Consider the following 17918-nt stretch of genomic DNA (forward strand, 5'->3'; position numbering starts at 1 on the left):
ATACAAAGTCTTTCAGAAAATGAAGGATAAGGGAATAAGTCCCAATTCATTTTATGAATAGCCCTTTTATAACCCTGATATCAAAATCAAAGCATTGCACAAATAGAAAATTATAGGCTGATATTCCTCATGAACATAAATGCAAAGAAAAAACCTTAACAAGATAATATCAAATCTGTTCCAGCAATATATAAAAAGAATAATAGATCAAACCAAGTGGGGTTAATCCCAAGAATACAAAGTTAGCTCATTAAAAAATCAAAGTATTGGCCAGGCCTGGTGGCTCACGCCTGTAATCCCAGCACTTTGGGAGGCTGAGGCGGGAAGATCACGAGGTCAGGAGTTCGAGACCAGCCTGGCCGACATAGTGAAACCCCGTCTCTACTAAAAAATACAAAAAGTTAGCTGGGCGTGGTGGCAGGCACCTGTAACCCCAGCTAGTCAGGAGGTTGAGGAATGAGAATTGCTCGAATCCAGGAGGAGGAGATTGAAGTAAGCTGAGATCACACCATTGCACTCCAGCCTGGGCGACAGTGCGAGACTCTGTTAAAAAAAAAAAAAAAATCAGAGTATTTCTTCATATTAACAAGATAAAGAAGAAAACTCCTGTGATGAAGACATCTCAATAGATTCAGAAACAAAAGCATTGACAAGATTAAACATCCATCCACAAAAGATTGTTATAATGATCAAGTAAGATCATATACTCCAAAATGTTTAGTAAACCGAAAGATGCTATAAAATGGAAAGTATTTTATTGTCATCCTTCTGCTGTGACACTCTGAGATGCACAGGCTCCTTTCTAATAAGATTTCTTGGGACCTGGAAAACATACTATTCAATTATTCATTCTAAGCCCTCAGAATGGAACTCAATCGCCTTGCATGGCAGACTACACGAAATAATAAAAATAATGACAACCAAAATGTCTACATTGCCACTGGTACTTGAGGGCTTACTTTATGCTGGGGTCTGTGTTAGTGCTCTTCATACATTATTTTATCCTCACAGCAATTCTATAAGGAGGACACTAATATTTTTCTCCCCCTTACAGATGAGGAAATGAAGTTTAGGGACTAAACGCCTTGCTCAATGTCTTACATATAATTCGTAGCAGAGCCAGGTATCCAGCAAAGGCTTACTCAAGAGCTCCAGCTTTTAAACCCTATACTTTCTGGCGTTCTGCAGCCTTATCTGGGAAGAGTCCTATAGAATTGGCTTTTGCCTTCCTGTGTTTCCAGGCAGGAATGGGGCTGGTCTTGTATTCTCTTTTCCAGCATTCTGAGCACTGTGCTAACACTGTATTCATAGGAAAGGAAAATTTATGTCACTGTATCTTGTTGATTTTTACATTCTTAATTAGCATTTGAAATTATAAAAGTAATGCATAGTCACATTTAATATATTAGGCTGGGTGCAGTGGTTCATGCCTCTAATACCAGCATTTTGGGAGGCTGAGGCAGGAGGATCACTTGAGGCCAGAAGTTTGAGACCAGCCTGGGCAACACAGCGAGACACTGCCACTACAAAAGATTTAAAAATTAACCAGGCCTGGTTGGGTGCGGTGGCTCAAGCCTGTAATCCCAGCACTTTGGGAGGCCGAGGCGGGCGGATCACAAGGTCAGGAGATCGAGACCATCCTGGCTAACACGGTGAAACCCCGTCTCTACTAAAAAATACAAAAAACTAGCCGGGCGAGGTGGCGGGCGCCTGTAGTCCCAGCTACTCGGGAGGCTGAGGCAGGAGAATGGCGTGAACCCGGGAGGCGGAGCTTGCAGTGAGCTGAGATCTGGCCAGTGCACTCCAGCTTGGGTGACAGAGCGAGACTCCGTCTCAAAAAAAAAAAAAATAATAACCAGGCCTGTTGGTACATGCCTGTATTCCTAGCTACTTGGGAGGGTGAAGCAGGAGGATCCCTTGAGCCCAGGAGGTAACAGCTGCAGTGAGCTGTGATTGTGTTGCTGCACTCTAGCCTGGCGATGGAGTAAGACCCTGACTCAAAAAAAAAAAAAATTAAAATTAGGACAATGAATATATAACAGTATTAGTCCCCTTCCCCACAATTCTGTAGTCACACTGCCTGAACAGAAACCACTGTCAACAGATTCTATATATTCTTCCAGAAATTTTGTATGTATATGCAAATACACATATACACATATTCTTAAAGTAAACAGATGGGGCATCTATTCCTGTAACTTGCTTTTTTATTTGACAATATGCCTTGGAGAGCTTTCCATAGCAATACATAAACGTTTACTTCATTCTTTCCACTTTATTTTTTCAACAATATACTATTTTTTAATTGACAAATAAAATTGTATATCATGTAAAACATATTTTGAAATATGTATACATTGTGGAATGGCTAAATCAAGCTAATTATTATTATTATTTTGAGACAGAGTCTCGCCCTGTCACCCAGGCTGGAGTGCAGTGGCATGATGTCAGTTCACTGCAACCTCCGCCTCCCAGGTTCAAGCAATTCTCCTGCCTCAGCCTCCCAAGTGGCTGGGATTACAGGTACCTACCACCAGCCTAGCTAATTTTTGTATTTTTAGTAGAGATGGGGTTTCGCCCTGTTGGCCAGGCTGATTTCGAACTCCTGACCTCAAGTGATCTGCCTGCCTCGGCCTCCCAAAATACTGGGATTACAGGTGTGAGCCACAAAACCCAGCCAATCAAGCTAATTAACATAGCATTACCTAGCATATTTATAATTTTTGGGGGTGAGAACACTTAAAACCTATTCTCTTAGCAATTTTCAAGAATACAATACATTGGTTAGTTGGTTGGTGGGTAGGTTGATTGGTTGGTTTGAGACACGGTTTAGCTCTGGTGCCCAGGCTGGAGTGCAGTGCACGATCACAACTCACTGCAGCCTTGACCTTCTGGGCTCAAGTGATCCTCCCACCTCAGCCTCCCAAGTAGCTGAGACTATTGGTACACCCCACTACACCTGGCTAATTTTTTTTAAAAATTTTGTAGGGTCAGGGTATCTTGCTGTGTAACCCAGGTTGGTCTCGAACTCCTGGACTCAAGCATTCCTCCTGCCTAGATCTCCCAAAGTACTGGGACTACAGGCATAAACCACCACACCTGGTCCAATACATTGTTATTTACTATAGTCACTATGTTGTATGATAGTTATTCTTTTTAAAATATGCATAACATCCCATTTAATTGCTATAATTATTTTATGTTATTTATTTACCTAGACTCCTATTGGCAAATATTTGTGTTTTTCCATTTTAAAAAATTATAAATAAAGCTGAAGCAAGCAATTTTGTACATACATCTTATGCAGGTGTGACTATTTCTTTTCTTTTTTTTTCTTTTTTTGAGACAGGGACTTGCTCTGTTGCCCAGGCTGGAATGCAGTGGCACAGTCTCAGCTCACTGCAGCCTCTACCTCCCGGGTTCAAGCGATCCTCCCACCTCACCCTTCTGAGTAGCTGGGACTACAGGCATGCACCACCACGACTGGCTAACTTTGTTTATTTTTTTGTAGAGATGAAGTCTCACTATGTTGCCCAGGCTGATCTTGAACCCCTGGACTCAAGTGCTCCTCCTGCCTTGGCCTCCCAAAATGCTGGGAGTATAGGTGTGAGCCACCGCACTCAACCTGAGATATGAATATTTCTTTTTTCTTTCTTTCTTTCTTTCTTTCTTTCTTTCTTTCTTTCTTTCTTTCTAGACGGAGTCTCCCTCTGTCACCCAGGCTGGAGTGAAGTGGCACAATCTCGGTTCACTGCAACCTCCACCTCCTGGGTTCAAGTGATTCTCCTGCCTCAGCCTCCTGAGTAGCTGGGATTATGAGCACGTGCCATCATGTCCGGCTAATTTTTGTATTTTTAGTAGAGACAGGGTTTCACCATGTTGGTCAGACTGGTCTCAAACTTCTGACCTCGTGATCCACCCGCTTCGGCCTCCCAAAGTGCTGGGATTACAGGCGTGAGCCACCGTGCCCGGCGAGGTGTGGATATTTCTATAAGAAAACTCAAGAAAGTGGAGCCATTGAGTTGAGGGGTATATGCATTTTAAACTTTGGTACACATTGCAAACTTTGGTACAAAAAGTTCACATCAAGTGGCACTACCACAACAATGTATGTGTGCCTGTTACCCTGCATAGACCACTATTCAAAGTTTTAATACTTTTTTCAGCTACAAACACTTATTGTGTGCCTTCTGTGTGCTTTAGGCACTGCACTAGGCTCAGAGATTTAAAACATATTCAGTGTAGCTGGAGGAAGATTTGTTGGTGAATTGCTGCTATTCCTTTGGGACTAAGAGCTTTTACCCTTTTAGAAACGGAAACTGCAAGCTGGTGAGGTATTTAGTTTCAATTTAGCTTAATGGAAACCTGTTAGTGAGTTTTAAAATAAGGACCAAGACAACTGAGATGGTAAACGAAGTCTCTTGGGCCCCAGGAAGGAGGATGCAGCATCTGTGGGTCTGCATGCCTCGAAGAGCCCCTCTTTCAGGAACAATCATGTTTCAGCATTGAACTCTTGAGTGGAGATGTGAGCTGCTGAAATCTAGTCACCCCTAAGACAGGTGCTTCCTAGTAGGCAAAGGGCCACACAGATCCTGTGTGGCTGAGAGCAGAGCAGTGTCTGTAAGTGGGAATGTAATGCCATCAGCCATCATTGATTGGGCACACACTCAGGCCAGTTGCACATGAAGTGCACCACACTATGCACCTTATGTGTGTTGACTCAATTAATCCTCATCACAAGCTAATGATTGAGGGTGTCATTGTAATGCCCATTTTAAAAATGAGGATACTGAGGTTCAAAGAAGACAATTAACTTGCCTGGAGCCATAAAACTGTTAGCAGGTAGCAGAGTGGGGACTCAAACCCAGCTATGGTTGACTTTAAAGCCAACACTTGGGTTCCATGGCTCCATCTGATCACATATTCATTTTTAAGATATTATATATTTATGATAGAGAACAGCTTAAGAATTTTTTATCTCCTTATTTATTCCTAAAATATGCTCAGGGACAAATAGATCACTTACATTGTTCAGTGGGTCATGAACCAAAACAGGTCTAAATGCAGGTAAATGACCAGTAGGTGGTAATAATAATTATCTCTTACATTGACAGAATTTTTGTTTTCAGTGTATCCTTCCATTGACCATGTCATTTGATCTGAACAATTCTCAGTGCCCTTGTCTTTAAAAGGGTAACAGTTTTACCTACTTTGCAGATTGGGAATAATGACCGTACAATGCCCAGCAAGCTGCATAGCTATTAGTGAATGCTCACTAGATTGCAGTTAGGGATGGTGACGATAATCAACTGGTCTCTGCCTCTCCCCTCCCCTAACCCTGCTGCAGATAGTACTAGGTTGATAGACTTCAAACATCTGCCCTTGGTGTGTCACTGCTGTACATGAGAATGTCTCTTTCCAACCACCTCATTCTCTCTCAGAAGCTCCTCTCCACAGCTTTCCAGACTTCTCTGGGACTTCCTGTCTCCCCTTTGGTTTCTTCAAGTGTCCCAGGACTGGCTGAGTGGTGCTGCACTGGAAGCTGCTTATGGAAAAAGACAGTCCTTAGGGCTGGACCAAGTTAGGAGAGGTGTTAACTTAAAGATCATCCAAAAGTGTGCTGAGCCAAGGACGTGATCCAGAGCTGTGCTAGAAGAACAAGGGGGTTAGAGGCCCAGAGAGGTGGCATCTTGAATGAGGTAAGGGGACCCATGCAGAGGCTGGCCTGGCAGAAAGGTGGCCAGACATCATGGTTGATAGTATTGAGGGAAGGGAGAAGGACGCTCAGCATAGAGCAGTTAAGTCAGGTGGTCCATGGAAGAAACTTTGTGAACCTAAAGAAAGAGAGGAGGTATTTTATTTGGGCAACTCCCTTCTGAATCAGCCACTATCACCTGTGTGAGGCTTGGGGCATATCTAACCACTGGGCACACAGGCCAGTCCCTCTGCTTACATGGCTCTTTCCTCCATAAGCTTAGGGAGAATTGTACATGACCGAGTATGGCTGTAGGAGGGGAAAAGTAGGAGATGAGGTAGATACCATGTTCAGGGGCTTGGGCTTCATCTCATGGCAGAGGGTGGGCTCTTGGAGGCTTTATTTTATTTTATTTTATTATTTTATTTTATTTTGAGATAGGGTCTTGCTATGTTGCCCAGATTGGAGTGTAGTGGCACAATCATAGCTCACTGCAGCTTTGAACTCCTGAGCTCAAGCAGTCCTCTTACCTCAGCCTCCCAAGTAGCTGGGACTACAGGCACACATCACCATACCCAACTAATTAAAACAATTTTTTTATGTGGAGACAGGGTGTGGCTTTGTTGCCCAGCCTGGTCTTGAACTCTTGGAGGCTTTAAATCAAGAGAATGACACAATCATATTTTTGTTTTACGAAGATCATTTGTAGATAGTGATTAAGAGTTCAGGTTCAAATCCTGGTCAACTTTGGGTCAGTTGCTTGATGTCTGTATACTTCAGTTTTCTCATTTGTAAAGTAGCTCATACTCCATAGGGTGGTTGTGAAGATTAAATGAAATAATGTACATAAATAGCTGAGTAAATGACTGGCCCAGAGTAAGTGCTCAGTTGCTGAAAATAATTATAATGATATAATTTTTAGAGTAGAGAGAAACTGGAGTCAGGGAGATCAAATATGGTTAGGCAAAAGATAGTAAAGGCCTGAATTAAGGAGAGGATACTTAAGAAAGATATTAAAGAAATGGAATTGTTAGGCTTTGAAACATAACGCTAGTGAGAGGGTGAAGAAAGGGCAAATATCTTCAATGGTTTCCAGTTTCCAACCTGGGTGACCAAATGGATGGTGGTGCACTTCAGTGAGGGGGGGGATCCTGGAGGAAGTGGCTAAGAACATAATGAGGTCAGTTTTAAAGATATTAAGTTTGAGTACTCTGTCATCAATTTGAATATGAGGTTCTGGGAAATCTAAGCTTCAGAAATAGATATGGGGAGACCAAGACCCTGTCCCTCTCTCTCTCTTTTTTTTTTGTCTCAGCTCACTGTGACCTCTGCGTCCCAGGTTCAAGTGATTCTCCTGCCTCAGCCTCCTGAGTAGCTGGCACTACAGGTGTGCACCACCATGCCCGGCTAATTTTTGTATTTTTAGTAGAGACAGGGTTTCACTATGTTGCCCAGGCTGGTCTCAAACTCCTGGCCTCAAGTGATCCGCCCTTCTCAGCCTCCCCAAGTGCTGGGATTACAGGCGTGAGCCACAGTGCCTGGCCATGAGACCCTGTCTCAGGGAAAAAATAATAATAATAAATAGATGTGAGCTTTATCATAAGATGGAAGATGAAGTTGCAGGTGGGGATAAGAGCACCCAAGGGGAGGGTGTGCAATAGGAAGACCAGAGGGTCAAGCATATATCCCTGGAAAGGTCAAGGATACTGAGGAGCCATTGGAGAGATCAGTGACATGGAAAAGAAGGTAGAGAAGTTTCAAGAAGGAGGGAGGGAGCCCTCAGCAATGTCAGGTACTATAAGAGAACCGAGAAGTGACCACTAGGCAGCTGAGTTGTAATTGGTGACTTTTATAAGAGCGATGACCTCCATCCAAGTGCTAGCCTCTGTGCTAGTGATCCAAAGATGAATAAGACTCAGTTCCTAATCTCACAGTGCTCACACTGAAACCCACAACAACAAGAATGGAAAAATGCTCTGCTGTGAAAGAGTTCAGGCTGAGACATCTGTTATCCCATTGATCAGCAGGGCTAAATTGTCTGCCACGGGCTGGGAGGGTTTCCCTCCCTGCCTCACTCTTTCATAGACATCTTCCCTTGGCTAAATAGAATGACCTATCCAAGAGAAGAGGATCTTCTTTGGTTAATAGCATAAGAACGCCAAGATGCTTCCTATGTGTACTGCAGTGTGATGCTTCTTTTCATAATACTATTCCCTTCTGTAGACCAGACCCAGAGACTGTAACAGAGTGTCTATTTACATTTGATCATTCAGTACTTGTGATGGAAGGTGGAGGGTAGCCTTGCTTAAAGTGAGGAAAGGAAGAGTAGAGGGAGGTAAGAGAAAGGTGGAAAAGGAAAAGTTAGGTAAAGGACTAGCAGAGGCTAGTTGGGTAGGGTTTTGTTAGGCAGAGATAGTGGAAGCAGGGAGAGGGAAGGGGAAGACGGCATTCCTGGCAGAGGAATGGTAACAGCAAAGGTGGAGAGGTGGGAAAACACAGGCCAGGCTCAGAAACTCACTGGACTGCACCTCGGAGTCCTAGCACATGATTGGTAGGAGAGCGGGCTGGAATGGAGGCTTGGGGCTGGATAATAGAGTTTTGAGGGCTAGGGAGGAGTCTGAGCTTTCTTCTGTAGTCTGATAGCTTCTGGGAGCAACTATCAAAAGCCTTTCAGGAATTCAGGCTTGTCTGTCTCAGACTTCTCATTCTGCAAGACCAAGGGCCCAAAGTGGCAGCCTGACATTCTATCTCCTTTGCCTTGGTTGGGAAGTTAGGGCTGTAGCTGATTTCATTGGCCTGTTTTGCATTTATTATAGTGTGGCTTTTATAGTGTGTTAATTGAAATATTTCCAACTGCCAAAAACAATTACACTCAAACTGCCTTGTCAGTTCTTTTATTGCCAGATAAATATTTTACAGACGTATTTACAGGGGGCAGCGGTAACTGGATCTCGTTTTCTATTTAAGGCTTGTGGTTTGGGTTGGGATTGGCCCTCCTGTGCTCTATTGTGAGCCTGAAAGTTGTTACACGTTGTGACGCTTCCATCCCATTACCTTATGGAACAGAGGTTCTTCAAAGGAAAGTAGCTCTCTGGCTCATGTGACTTAGCCTCAGAGAAGTGTTCCTATAGTTGGAAACCTTGGCAACCTGACAGAAATTTGAATCCTGCTGCCTGCTCTACCAGCAACAATCCCAGCCCAAGATGAGACATGCTTTTCTCTTTCCCTGAAATTCCTTTCTTCTCTTCCACTCTCCAACCCTCTCCCAAAGACCCTATCATGCAAGAGCTGTAAGAGCCCATCTAGTCTAACTCCCTCTCTTTGCATTTGGGAAACGGAGGTTCCCCCAAGATCACACAGGTGGTGAGCCTGACACCTGTGAGGCTGACAGAGCTGGAAGCCGAGGTTCCTTTCCAATGTGCCCTTCGTCTCCTCTGCTGCATTGAACCCTCCTGCAGTGCACTAGGCCTGCTCCTTCCAAGAGCCCCTCCCTCACGTCTCCAGTCCCCTCATGCTTGATCATCTGAAACACCTATTTGTTCTCTATATATACTGTAGGATTTTTGTTGGTTGGTTTGGTGGAACATTCTTTGTTTTTGTTTTTGTTTTTTGAGATGTAGTCTTACTCTGTCACCCAGGCTGGAGTCCAATGGTGTGATCTTGGCTCACTGCAACCTCTGCCTCCTGGGTTCAAGCGATTCTCCTGCCTCAGCCTCCTGAATAGCTGAGATTACAGGTGCCACCACATCTGGCTAATTTTTTTGTATTTTTAGTAGAGACAGTGTTTCGCCATGTTGGCCAGGCTGGTCTTGAACTCCGGACCTCAGGTGAGCCGCCCACCTCAGCCTCCCAAAGTGCTGGGATTATAGGCATGAGTCACCGCACCTGGCCAAATTTGTACTTGATGTTTTCTCCTATTGAAAAACATTTTCTCCACCTAGACAATGCATACTTGTCCTTTGACACCCAGCTAAGAAATCGTCACCTCTGGCCAGGTGTGGTGGCTCATGTCTGTAATCCCAGCACATTGGGAGGCTGAGGCGGGTAGATCACCTGAGGTCAGGAGTTCGAGACCAGCCTGGCCGACATGGTGAAACCCTGTCTCTACTAAAAAAAATACAAAAAATAGGCCGGGCGCAGTGGCTCATGCCTGTAATCCCAGCTTCTTGGGAGGCAGACGCAGGAGAATTGCTTGAACCTGGGAGGTGGAGGTTGCAGTGAGCTGAAATGGTGTCACTGCACTCTAGCCTCGGCAACAGAGTAAGACTATCTCAAAAATAAATAAATTGACTGGGCGTGGTGGTTCACACCTGTAATCCCAGCACTTTGGGAGTCCGAGGCAGGTGGATCAACTGAGGTCAGGAGTTCAAGACCAGCCTGGCCAACCTAGTGAAACCCCATCTCTGCTAAAAATTCAAAAATTAGCTGGGCGTGGTGGCAGACACCTGTAATCCCAGCTACTCAGGAGGCTGAGGCAGGAGAATCACTTGAAACCAGAAGGCAGAGGTTGCAGTGACCCGAGATCGCGCCACTGTACTCCAGCCTAGGCGAAATAGTGAAACTCTGTCTCAAAATAATAATAATAATAATAATAATAATAATAATAACAACAACAACAACAACAACAACAACAAATTTTTAAAAATTAAAAAAATACAAAAAACTAGCCTGGCGTGGTGGCAGGCACCTGTAATCCTAGCTACTTAGGAGGCTGAGGCAGGAGAATCCTTGGACCTGGGAGGCAGAGGTTGCAGTGAGTTGAGATTGCACCATTGACTCCAGCCTGGGCAACAAGAGCAAAACTCCATCTGGTCACCTCTGGAAGCCTTTCCTGTGTATCCCAGCCCCCACCATGTCCTGTGCACATGTATCTCTGATGCTGGCACAGAGCTGACTTTCAAAGGAACGTGTGCTGAATAAGTGGGTGAGTGAGTGAGTGGGTGAGTGAGTGGGTGAGTGGGTGAGTGAGTGAGTGGATGAGTGGGTCAGTGGGTGAGTGAGTGAGTGGGTGAGTGAGTGGGTGAGTGGGTCAGTGAGTGAGTGGGTGGGTGCGTGAGTGATCGAGTGGGTGGGTGAGTGAGTGGGTGAGTGGGTGAGTGAGTGGGTGAGTGGGTGAGTGGGTCAGTGAGTGAGTGGGTGGGTGCGTGAGTGATTGAGTGGGTGGGTGAGTGAGTGGGTGAGTGGGCGAGTGGGTAAGTAGGTGAGTGAGTGGGTGAGTGAGTGGGTGAGTGAGTGACTGGGTGGGTGAGTAGGTGAGTGGGTGAGTGAGGAGCACTGATCACACTCATCTGTCCTCCAGGGACCTTGAGCAAACTGGGGCAGGGACCTCATCTTTCTTTCTCCCACTGCTTAGGTTAGTGCCTGACACACAATTAGATGCGCCACTAATGTTTATCAAATTGATTTGAGCATGTTGCTCTTTGGAACATAAAATTTAAGCATGTTAGAACAGAAGGTTATCATGTCAAATCCTATGCATTTTACTGATAAGGAAACTGAAGATTATAGAGGAAAAGCACTTTTCCCAGGGTTATGATGACTAATGGGTTTTGATGGCATTCATTTATCTATTCAGTAAATATTTCGAACACCTACTATGTTCTGAGCAATGTTCTAGATGCTGGGGCTTTGTGCAGCAGTGTACAAAGCAAATAAAGTGTCTGCTCATGAAAAGCATATATTTATCCCCAAAAGTGTTTATGAATATAACCTGTTTTTGAAATACCTTTATTGCCTGGTACAGAGATGAACACTTAGAATATGCTTTAAAAATATCTGTTGAACTAGTTGCAAATAAGAAATTCCCAGTACTAAGTTACTTGGTTGTGCTCTTCACGGGTCAGTCCCACTGATACTAAAACCGGGTTGCCTCAGATATAGGACCTCTCTGGCTGGGCGAATAAGAGTATGTTGCCTCTGAGACTGTTTCTGAAACTTGGGAAGGTTCAACGTCCTTTGACTGTGGGATCTCTGGGCAGGAGCCTCCCTGAAATACTGTTTATGATATTTCTATGTCAATTTGCTTATGACTTACCTTCTGTTTTCTGTTCTTCATTTAGAGCATCAGCATAGGCAGAGGAACCAGGAAGAGAGTAAGTGCTGAGATTACCATGGTCTTTCAGCAAGATGCTAATAGTGTTTTTTTGGTTGAAAATATTATCTATATGTTTTTAGAAAATGCAAATGAACTAAAAGAAGAATGTTAAAATCACCCTTAAACCTACCATCCTATAATAACTTTAGTTAACATGTGATGTTAGGCCGGGCACGGTGGCTCAAGCCTGTAATCCCAGCACTTTGGGAGGCCGAGACGGGCGGATCACGAGGTCAGGAGATCGAGACCATCCTGGCTAACACGGTGAAACCCCGTCTCTACTAAAAAAAATACAAAATCTAGCCGGGCGAGGTGGCGGGCGCCTGTAGTCCCAGCTACTGTGGAGGCTGAGGCAGCAGAATGGCGTAAACCCGGGAGGCAGAGCTTGCAGTGAGCTGAGATCCAGCCACTGCACTCCAGCCCGGGCGACAGAGCGAGACTCCGTCTCAAAAAAAAAACAAAAAAAAAACAAAAAAAAAACATGTGATGTTACATCCTCTCAGATATTTTTATGCATATATAAAATTACATGTATTTATTTATTGATTTTTTTCTTTGGAGGAATAAGAGAGATATATTTATTTTTAAGTGGAACCAAACTGTATATGTTATTTTATAACATGTTTTTCACATAAAATATTTAGAGTGCCTTCCATTGCTAATAAATATATTTTTATAGCATCATTTGAAATTACTGCATAATATTTTACCATATGTTCCTTAAGAGTGTACCATAATTTGTTCAACCATGCCTCATTGCTGGACATTTAAATGTTTCCTTTTTTGGCTGGGCGTGGTAGCTCATGCCTGTAATCCCAGCACTTTGGGAGGCCGAGGCAGGCGGATCACTTGAGGTCAGGAGTTCAAGACCAGCCTGGCCAACATGGTGAAACCCTGTCTCTACTAAAATACAAAAATTAGCTAGGCATGGTGGTGCATGCCTGTAGTCCCAGCTACTTGGGAGGCCAAGGCAAGAGAATTGCTTGAACCCAGGAGGTGGAGGTTATGGTGAGCCGAGATTGTCCCACTGCACTCCAGCTTGGGTGACACAGCAAGACTCCATCTCACATAAATAAATAAATAAAATAAAATAAAATAAATGTTTCCTTTTCACTGTTATTATCAATCTTCTAACAAACATCAGTGCACCTAAATCTTTGGGCATATTCCTTAATATAAATTCCTACATGTACGAATTTGGGTCAAAGAGTATAAGCAGTTATTAGGCTTTGATAAATATTTTCCAATTGATATTTAGAAAGGTTATACTAATTTGTGAGTGCTCATTTTCCCACAGCCTCATGAATGCTGGATATTACTTTTGGTTGTTTTACAGTTTGCCAGTTTTATAGTGAAAAAAATGCATGTTTTATTTTGTATAACTTTGATTGTTAGTGAGGGTGAACACTTAAAAAAATATGTCACGGGCCACTTTGGCAAGATGTTTAAGTGTCTGCCAGGGAAAGGCAAACCACACCCAGCCAAAAAAAGGAAACATTGATTGTTTTGCTCCAAGGGCCTAATGGGACTGTGAGGCTTGAAGTAACTAAGTACAGAGAGTACTGAGTAACCTTAAGGTGGCAGTTGGGAACATAAAATATAAATTAGAGTTGAAGTAACAGCTTGTCATCCTTTCTTGATGTCTAAACCACTTTGCATAAAGCCCTGCCTTTGGCTGTTGGTCCTAGACATTAGCTTCTGGGCTTTACAGAAGGCAGTAGGGAGGAACCAGTTCTTCTGGTCCCACTACTGGGGCCAAAGGCCTGCCACAACATTCTGAGTTCCAGCTAAGCCTGACCCCCAGGGCAGACGTGGCCAGGATCTTCCAGGCAATGAGAACTCTGGCCTGAGCAGTTCTTTTGGACTCTTTCATGAGTGGTATGTTGTACATTTTGTATTCTACGTACAAGGGGCATAGCTTGGCTTCTGCGAGTGTTTGTGAATGAAGGGGCTTCCTGCATGCTTGTCCAAGCAGAGCAGATACTCCCAAGCCTCATGTGAGGTTTTTGTCTAGGATGAAGATTCAGGGACTGAAGTGGGAGAAGGCACAGATGAATGGGCCCAATCCAAAGCCACAGTTAGACCCCCTGACCAGCTGGAGTTGACCGATGCGGTGAGTGAGTAGCCTCTTGTCCTTGCTCCTTGTACCTCTTCCAGTTTCAGAGATGTGTTCTTCCATAGTACATGATTAGGAGCTTGCCCAGAGCCTGGGTGTGAGACATCTGCTGATACTCTGGGGGATCCTCCTAAGCCTCAGATAGGGTTGGGGGGCCTTCATGTACGACTCTCTTGGTATTTCTCTCCCTCAGGAGTTAAAGGAGGAGTTCACTCGGATTTTGACAGCCAACAACCCACACGCACCCCAGAACATTGTCAGGTACAGCTTCAAAGTAAGTCATCCCCTCCTGGGCAGGGACATCTATACCCATCTCCTTGGAGTGACAGTGACTTGCTACATTGCAAAAGCCTCTCAGTAATTCTAGAGGAGAGCACTTTTAAACTGAGGTCCTTGGCTAGAATCCTGAGATTTCACATGGAGTTTTCTAGAAGTTTTTGAAATTTCTTTATGAATCTCCCTTGCAGTCTTGCTAATTGTGGTCTTAAGTGTCCTGCAGAGTCAGTCTTTTCAAGAACCTTGAAATGAATCATTTGGTTAGAAAAATGCTTTTCTGATATATGTAACACATTTTTTACTAACAAACTGTCGAGTCTTCAAAAGCTGAGTTTTCCTCTAGCCAGGCACCTGGATGGAGTACAATTTCCCTCTAGACAAAAGGAGCTGGTCTTCTCCCCTCCCCACCCCCAGACCCACTGGAGAAGCTCTAGCAGGCTCCAGTCTCAGCATTTCTTGACATCACAGCCAGACAGGCCCGTGACCTCATGAGGGCCCTCCTTTAGTACACATGGCGTGGGTGGGTAAGTTCTGACTTGGTAGACACATATTGGTATGCCTATATAGGGGACAATACTGTTTTCACTCATAGCAAGGTCAGCGCCTGTGGGCATGAACTAAAGAGAATTTCCAAGTACCTTTGCGCTGCAGTGGAAGGGGTGCATGTATTTCCTATTTCATTATTCTGAGACCCATTTGTTGCATGCTTACTGTGTGCCAGTGTCAGGTTCTATGTTAGGTTTTTTTACATAGAATTTCTCATATAATCCTCCCATTTCTTTGGTATAAGGACTATTAATATTCTAATTTTATGAAAACTTAGATTAAATTAGATAAACAAATTACAAAAGTCACATAACCAGAATTCAAAGCAAGATTTCAACTAGTTTCTCTGACTCCAAAGCAACATTACACTGCTTCTTTAAAATAATTTAAAATATATATGTATAATATTTTGAAAATATAATAGAAACCTATGGTACAAATTTCAAAAGATTCAAAAAACAATGAAAACGCAGTCAAAATGAAACTTCCCTCTTTCCCCTGTCCTCTTTCCTGCAGACAAGCATAGTTTCTTTTTTTGTTTTTTTGAAAATTTTATGGAGATTTAATTTACATACTATATAATTCACCCACTTAAAGTGTACAATTCCGTGGCTTTTAGTATATTTGCAGGTTGTACAATGACCACCACAATTTTAGAACATTTTCACTTCCCTCCAAAGAAACCCCAAACCACTTAGCTGTTCCCCTCAGTCTTCCATCCNTAATTTAAAATATATATGTATAATATTTTGAAAATATAATAGAAACCTATGGTACAAATTTCAAAAGATTCAAAAAACAATGAAAACGCAGTCAAAATGAAACTTCCCTCTTTCCCCTGTCCTCTTTCCTGCAGACAAGCATAGTTTCTTTTTTTGTTTTTTTGAAAATTTTATGGAGATTTAATTTACATACTATATAATTCACCCACTTAAAGTGTACAATTCCGTGGCTTTTAGTATATTTGCAGGTTGTACAATGACCACCACAATTTTAGAACATTTTCACTTCCCTCCAAAGAAACCCCAAACCACTTAGCTGTTCCCCTCAGTCTTCCATCCCTTCCAGCCCTTGGCAACCACTAAACTATTTTCTGTTTCTATAGATTTGCCTATTCTGGACATTTCATATAAGTGGAATTATACAGCATGTGGTCTTTTGTGACTGGCTCATCTCATTTAGCATGATGTTTTCAATTCATGTTGTAGCATGTATCGCTACTTCATTTCTTTTTATTGCCAAATAATATTCACTTGTATGAATATACTACATTCTATTTATCCATTCATCAGTTGATATTCATTTGAATTGTTTCTGTTTTTTGGCTATTGTGACTAATGCTGCTATGAACATTTGTGTGTGAGTGTTTGTGAAAGATTTCTTGAACATACTGCTTCTTATTTAAGATTGTGTAGTCAACCCCTACACAAATCCAGAAACGTTTCTTTCTTCTCTTTTTTTTTTTTTGAGACGGAGTCTCACTCTGTCGCCCAGGCTGGAGTGCAGTGGTGGGATCTCGGCTCACTGCAAGCTCCGCCTCCGGAGTTCACACCATTCTGCTGCCTCAGCCCCACCAGTAGCTGGGACTACAAGCGCCTGCCACCACGCCCGGCTAATTTTTTGTATTTTTAGTGGAGATGGGATTTCACTGTGTTAGCCAGGATGGTCTCGATCTCCTAACCTCGTGATCCACCCGCCTTAGCCTCCCAAAGTGCTGGGATTACAGGCATGAGCCACCGCGCCCCGCCCCAGAAACGTTTCTTGAAAGGTGCTACTGGTGAGTTTTGCGAATGGCTTCCCTTGGGCAGCCCGAAAAGGTCAGAGGGAAGCTGCCTTATCCTCCCTGATGTTATGCTGGAGCACAGTGCACTCTATGGGCTCCTGTCCTTCTGACATCTGAAAGAGGACCTCTGTAGGATTCAGCGTGCTGGCCATGGGAAGCACACTACAGGTAAAGGATTGGCATTGCCTTGTCAATTTCAACATACTCCTCTTGCTCCTCATTTGGGAGCCCAAGTCTCCTGGGAAAGCTCACCGTACCCAACCTTCCAACAGCCTCGCATGACTGGTGGCATCTTTCCACAGAGCTGGTTTCCATCTCATTAGTCCTGAAAGAGCTTTAGGTCCCCAAAGCTGCTACTTTCCTTTGATGTGGTGGAGTAGGGAGGCAGATGGTTCTGATCTAGGCATGCCTTCCCTCCTCTCACAGAAGCAATAGAATCTGGATTTCATTCCTAAACTGAAGAGGAAGATCCCAGTCAACTACTGGGGACAGGATGAAGGTGAAATCTCAAATAAAACTGTAAGGGTAATTTATTCCCTTGGGAATCTTCATCATGAAAATAGTTACTATTTTATTGAACATTAATATTGAGCATTTATTATGTGTCAGACACTAATAGTTTGTTTTTATTATTTTTAATACTTACAATTATCATGCAAATTAGATAGTATTAGCCTTCTTTTATAGATGAAGAACTTAGGGCTTAGAGTGGTTAAGCCCAAAGTCATGAAGATAATAAGAAGCAGGATAAAGATTCAAACCCAATTCTGCCTGCCTCCGAAGACCATGCTCTTAACCACCACACTGTCTCATTTTCCCATACATCTGAGTTACTGAAAGAGGAAGGGCTCTGTGGTGACTTTTAAATACAGAGCTTCCCAACTTGGGTGATGGCAATCCTTCCAGTCCTCCAGGGGCAGGGAGATCTGTGCAGCTGGACCCCATGAACTGGTTTCCTCTACTGTAAGTTTACCATAGTGTGCCATACAAACATAGTTTCTATATGGCTTGAAAAGGGTTTGCAGATCTGTTTTAAAAGAAGGAAGAGATCTCCAGTCTCCAAGTCAATTTTAGTGGTTGCAAGGGTGCTGATCAATGAGGAGGCTATTTGAAGGAACCAGACTATAAGCTCTGTGAAATAAGGGATTGTGTCTACTTTTTCTCAGCTTTATATCCCAGGCACCTGGAAAATACTTGGCACATTGAAGCTGTTCAAAAATTATTTCAAGAATGGATGAACAAAATGACCTGGGCTGTAAGCCTAATCCTGCTTCTCATTTGCTGTGTGACCCGGACAAATGCCAACCCATATCTTTTCTGGAATTCCATGGTCCTCTTGCATGGAACGAGGGTATTGGGGTTGTCTCTGAGGATCTATCCAGGCTTAGAATCCACTAAGTACAGTAAG

General features: G+C 43.4%; 1 protein-coding gene across 1 annotated transcript in view; it reads left to right on the forward strand.

Annotated features, from left to right (window-relative positions):
* The window catches only part of DNAI1 (dynein axonemal intermediate chain 1), a 64409-nt gene that overhangs the window by 14480 nt on the left and 32011 nt on the right, over positions 1-17918 (forward strand). Inside the window, exons 2-4 of the mRNA XM_017892074.1 lie at positions 11755-11787; positions 13804-13902; positions 14099-14179. Coding sequence (XP_017747563.1) covers positions 11755-11787; positions 13804-13902; positions 14099-14179 — 213 coding nt within the window. The remainder of the gene's footprint in view (positions 1-11754; positions 11788-13803; positions 13903-14098; positions 14180-17918) is intronic.

The sequence above is a fragment of the Rhinopithecus bieti genome, unplaced genomic scaffold (assembly GCF_001698545.2).
Source record: "Rhinopithecus bieti isolate Rb0 unplaced genomic scaffold, ASM169854v2 scaffold_22042, whole genome shotgun sequence".
Classification (NCBI taxonomy): Eukaryota; Metazoa; Chordata; class Mammalia; order Primates; family Cercopithecidae; genus Rhinopithecus; species Rhinopithecus bieti.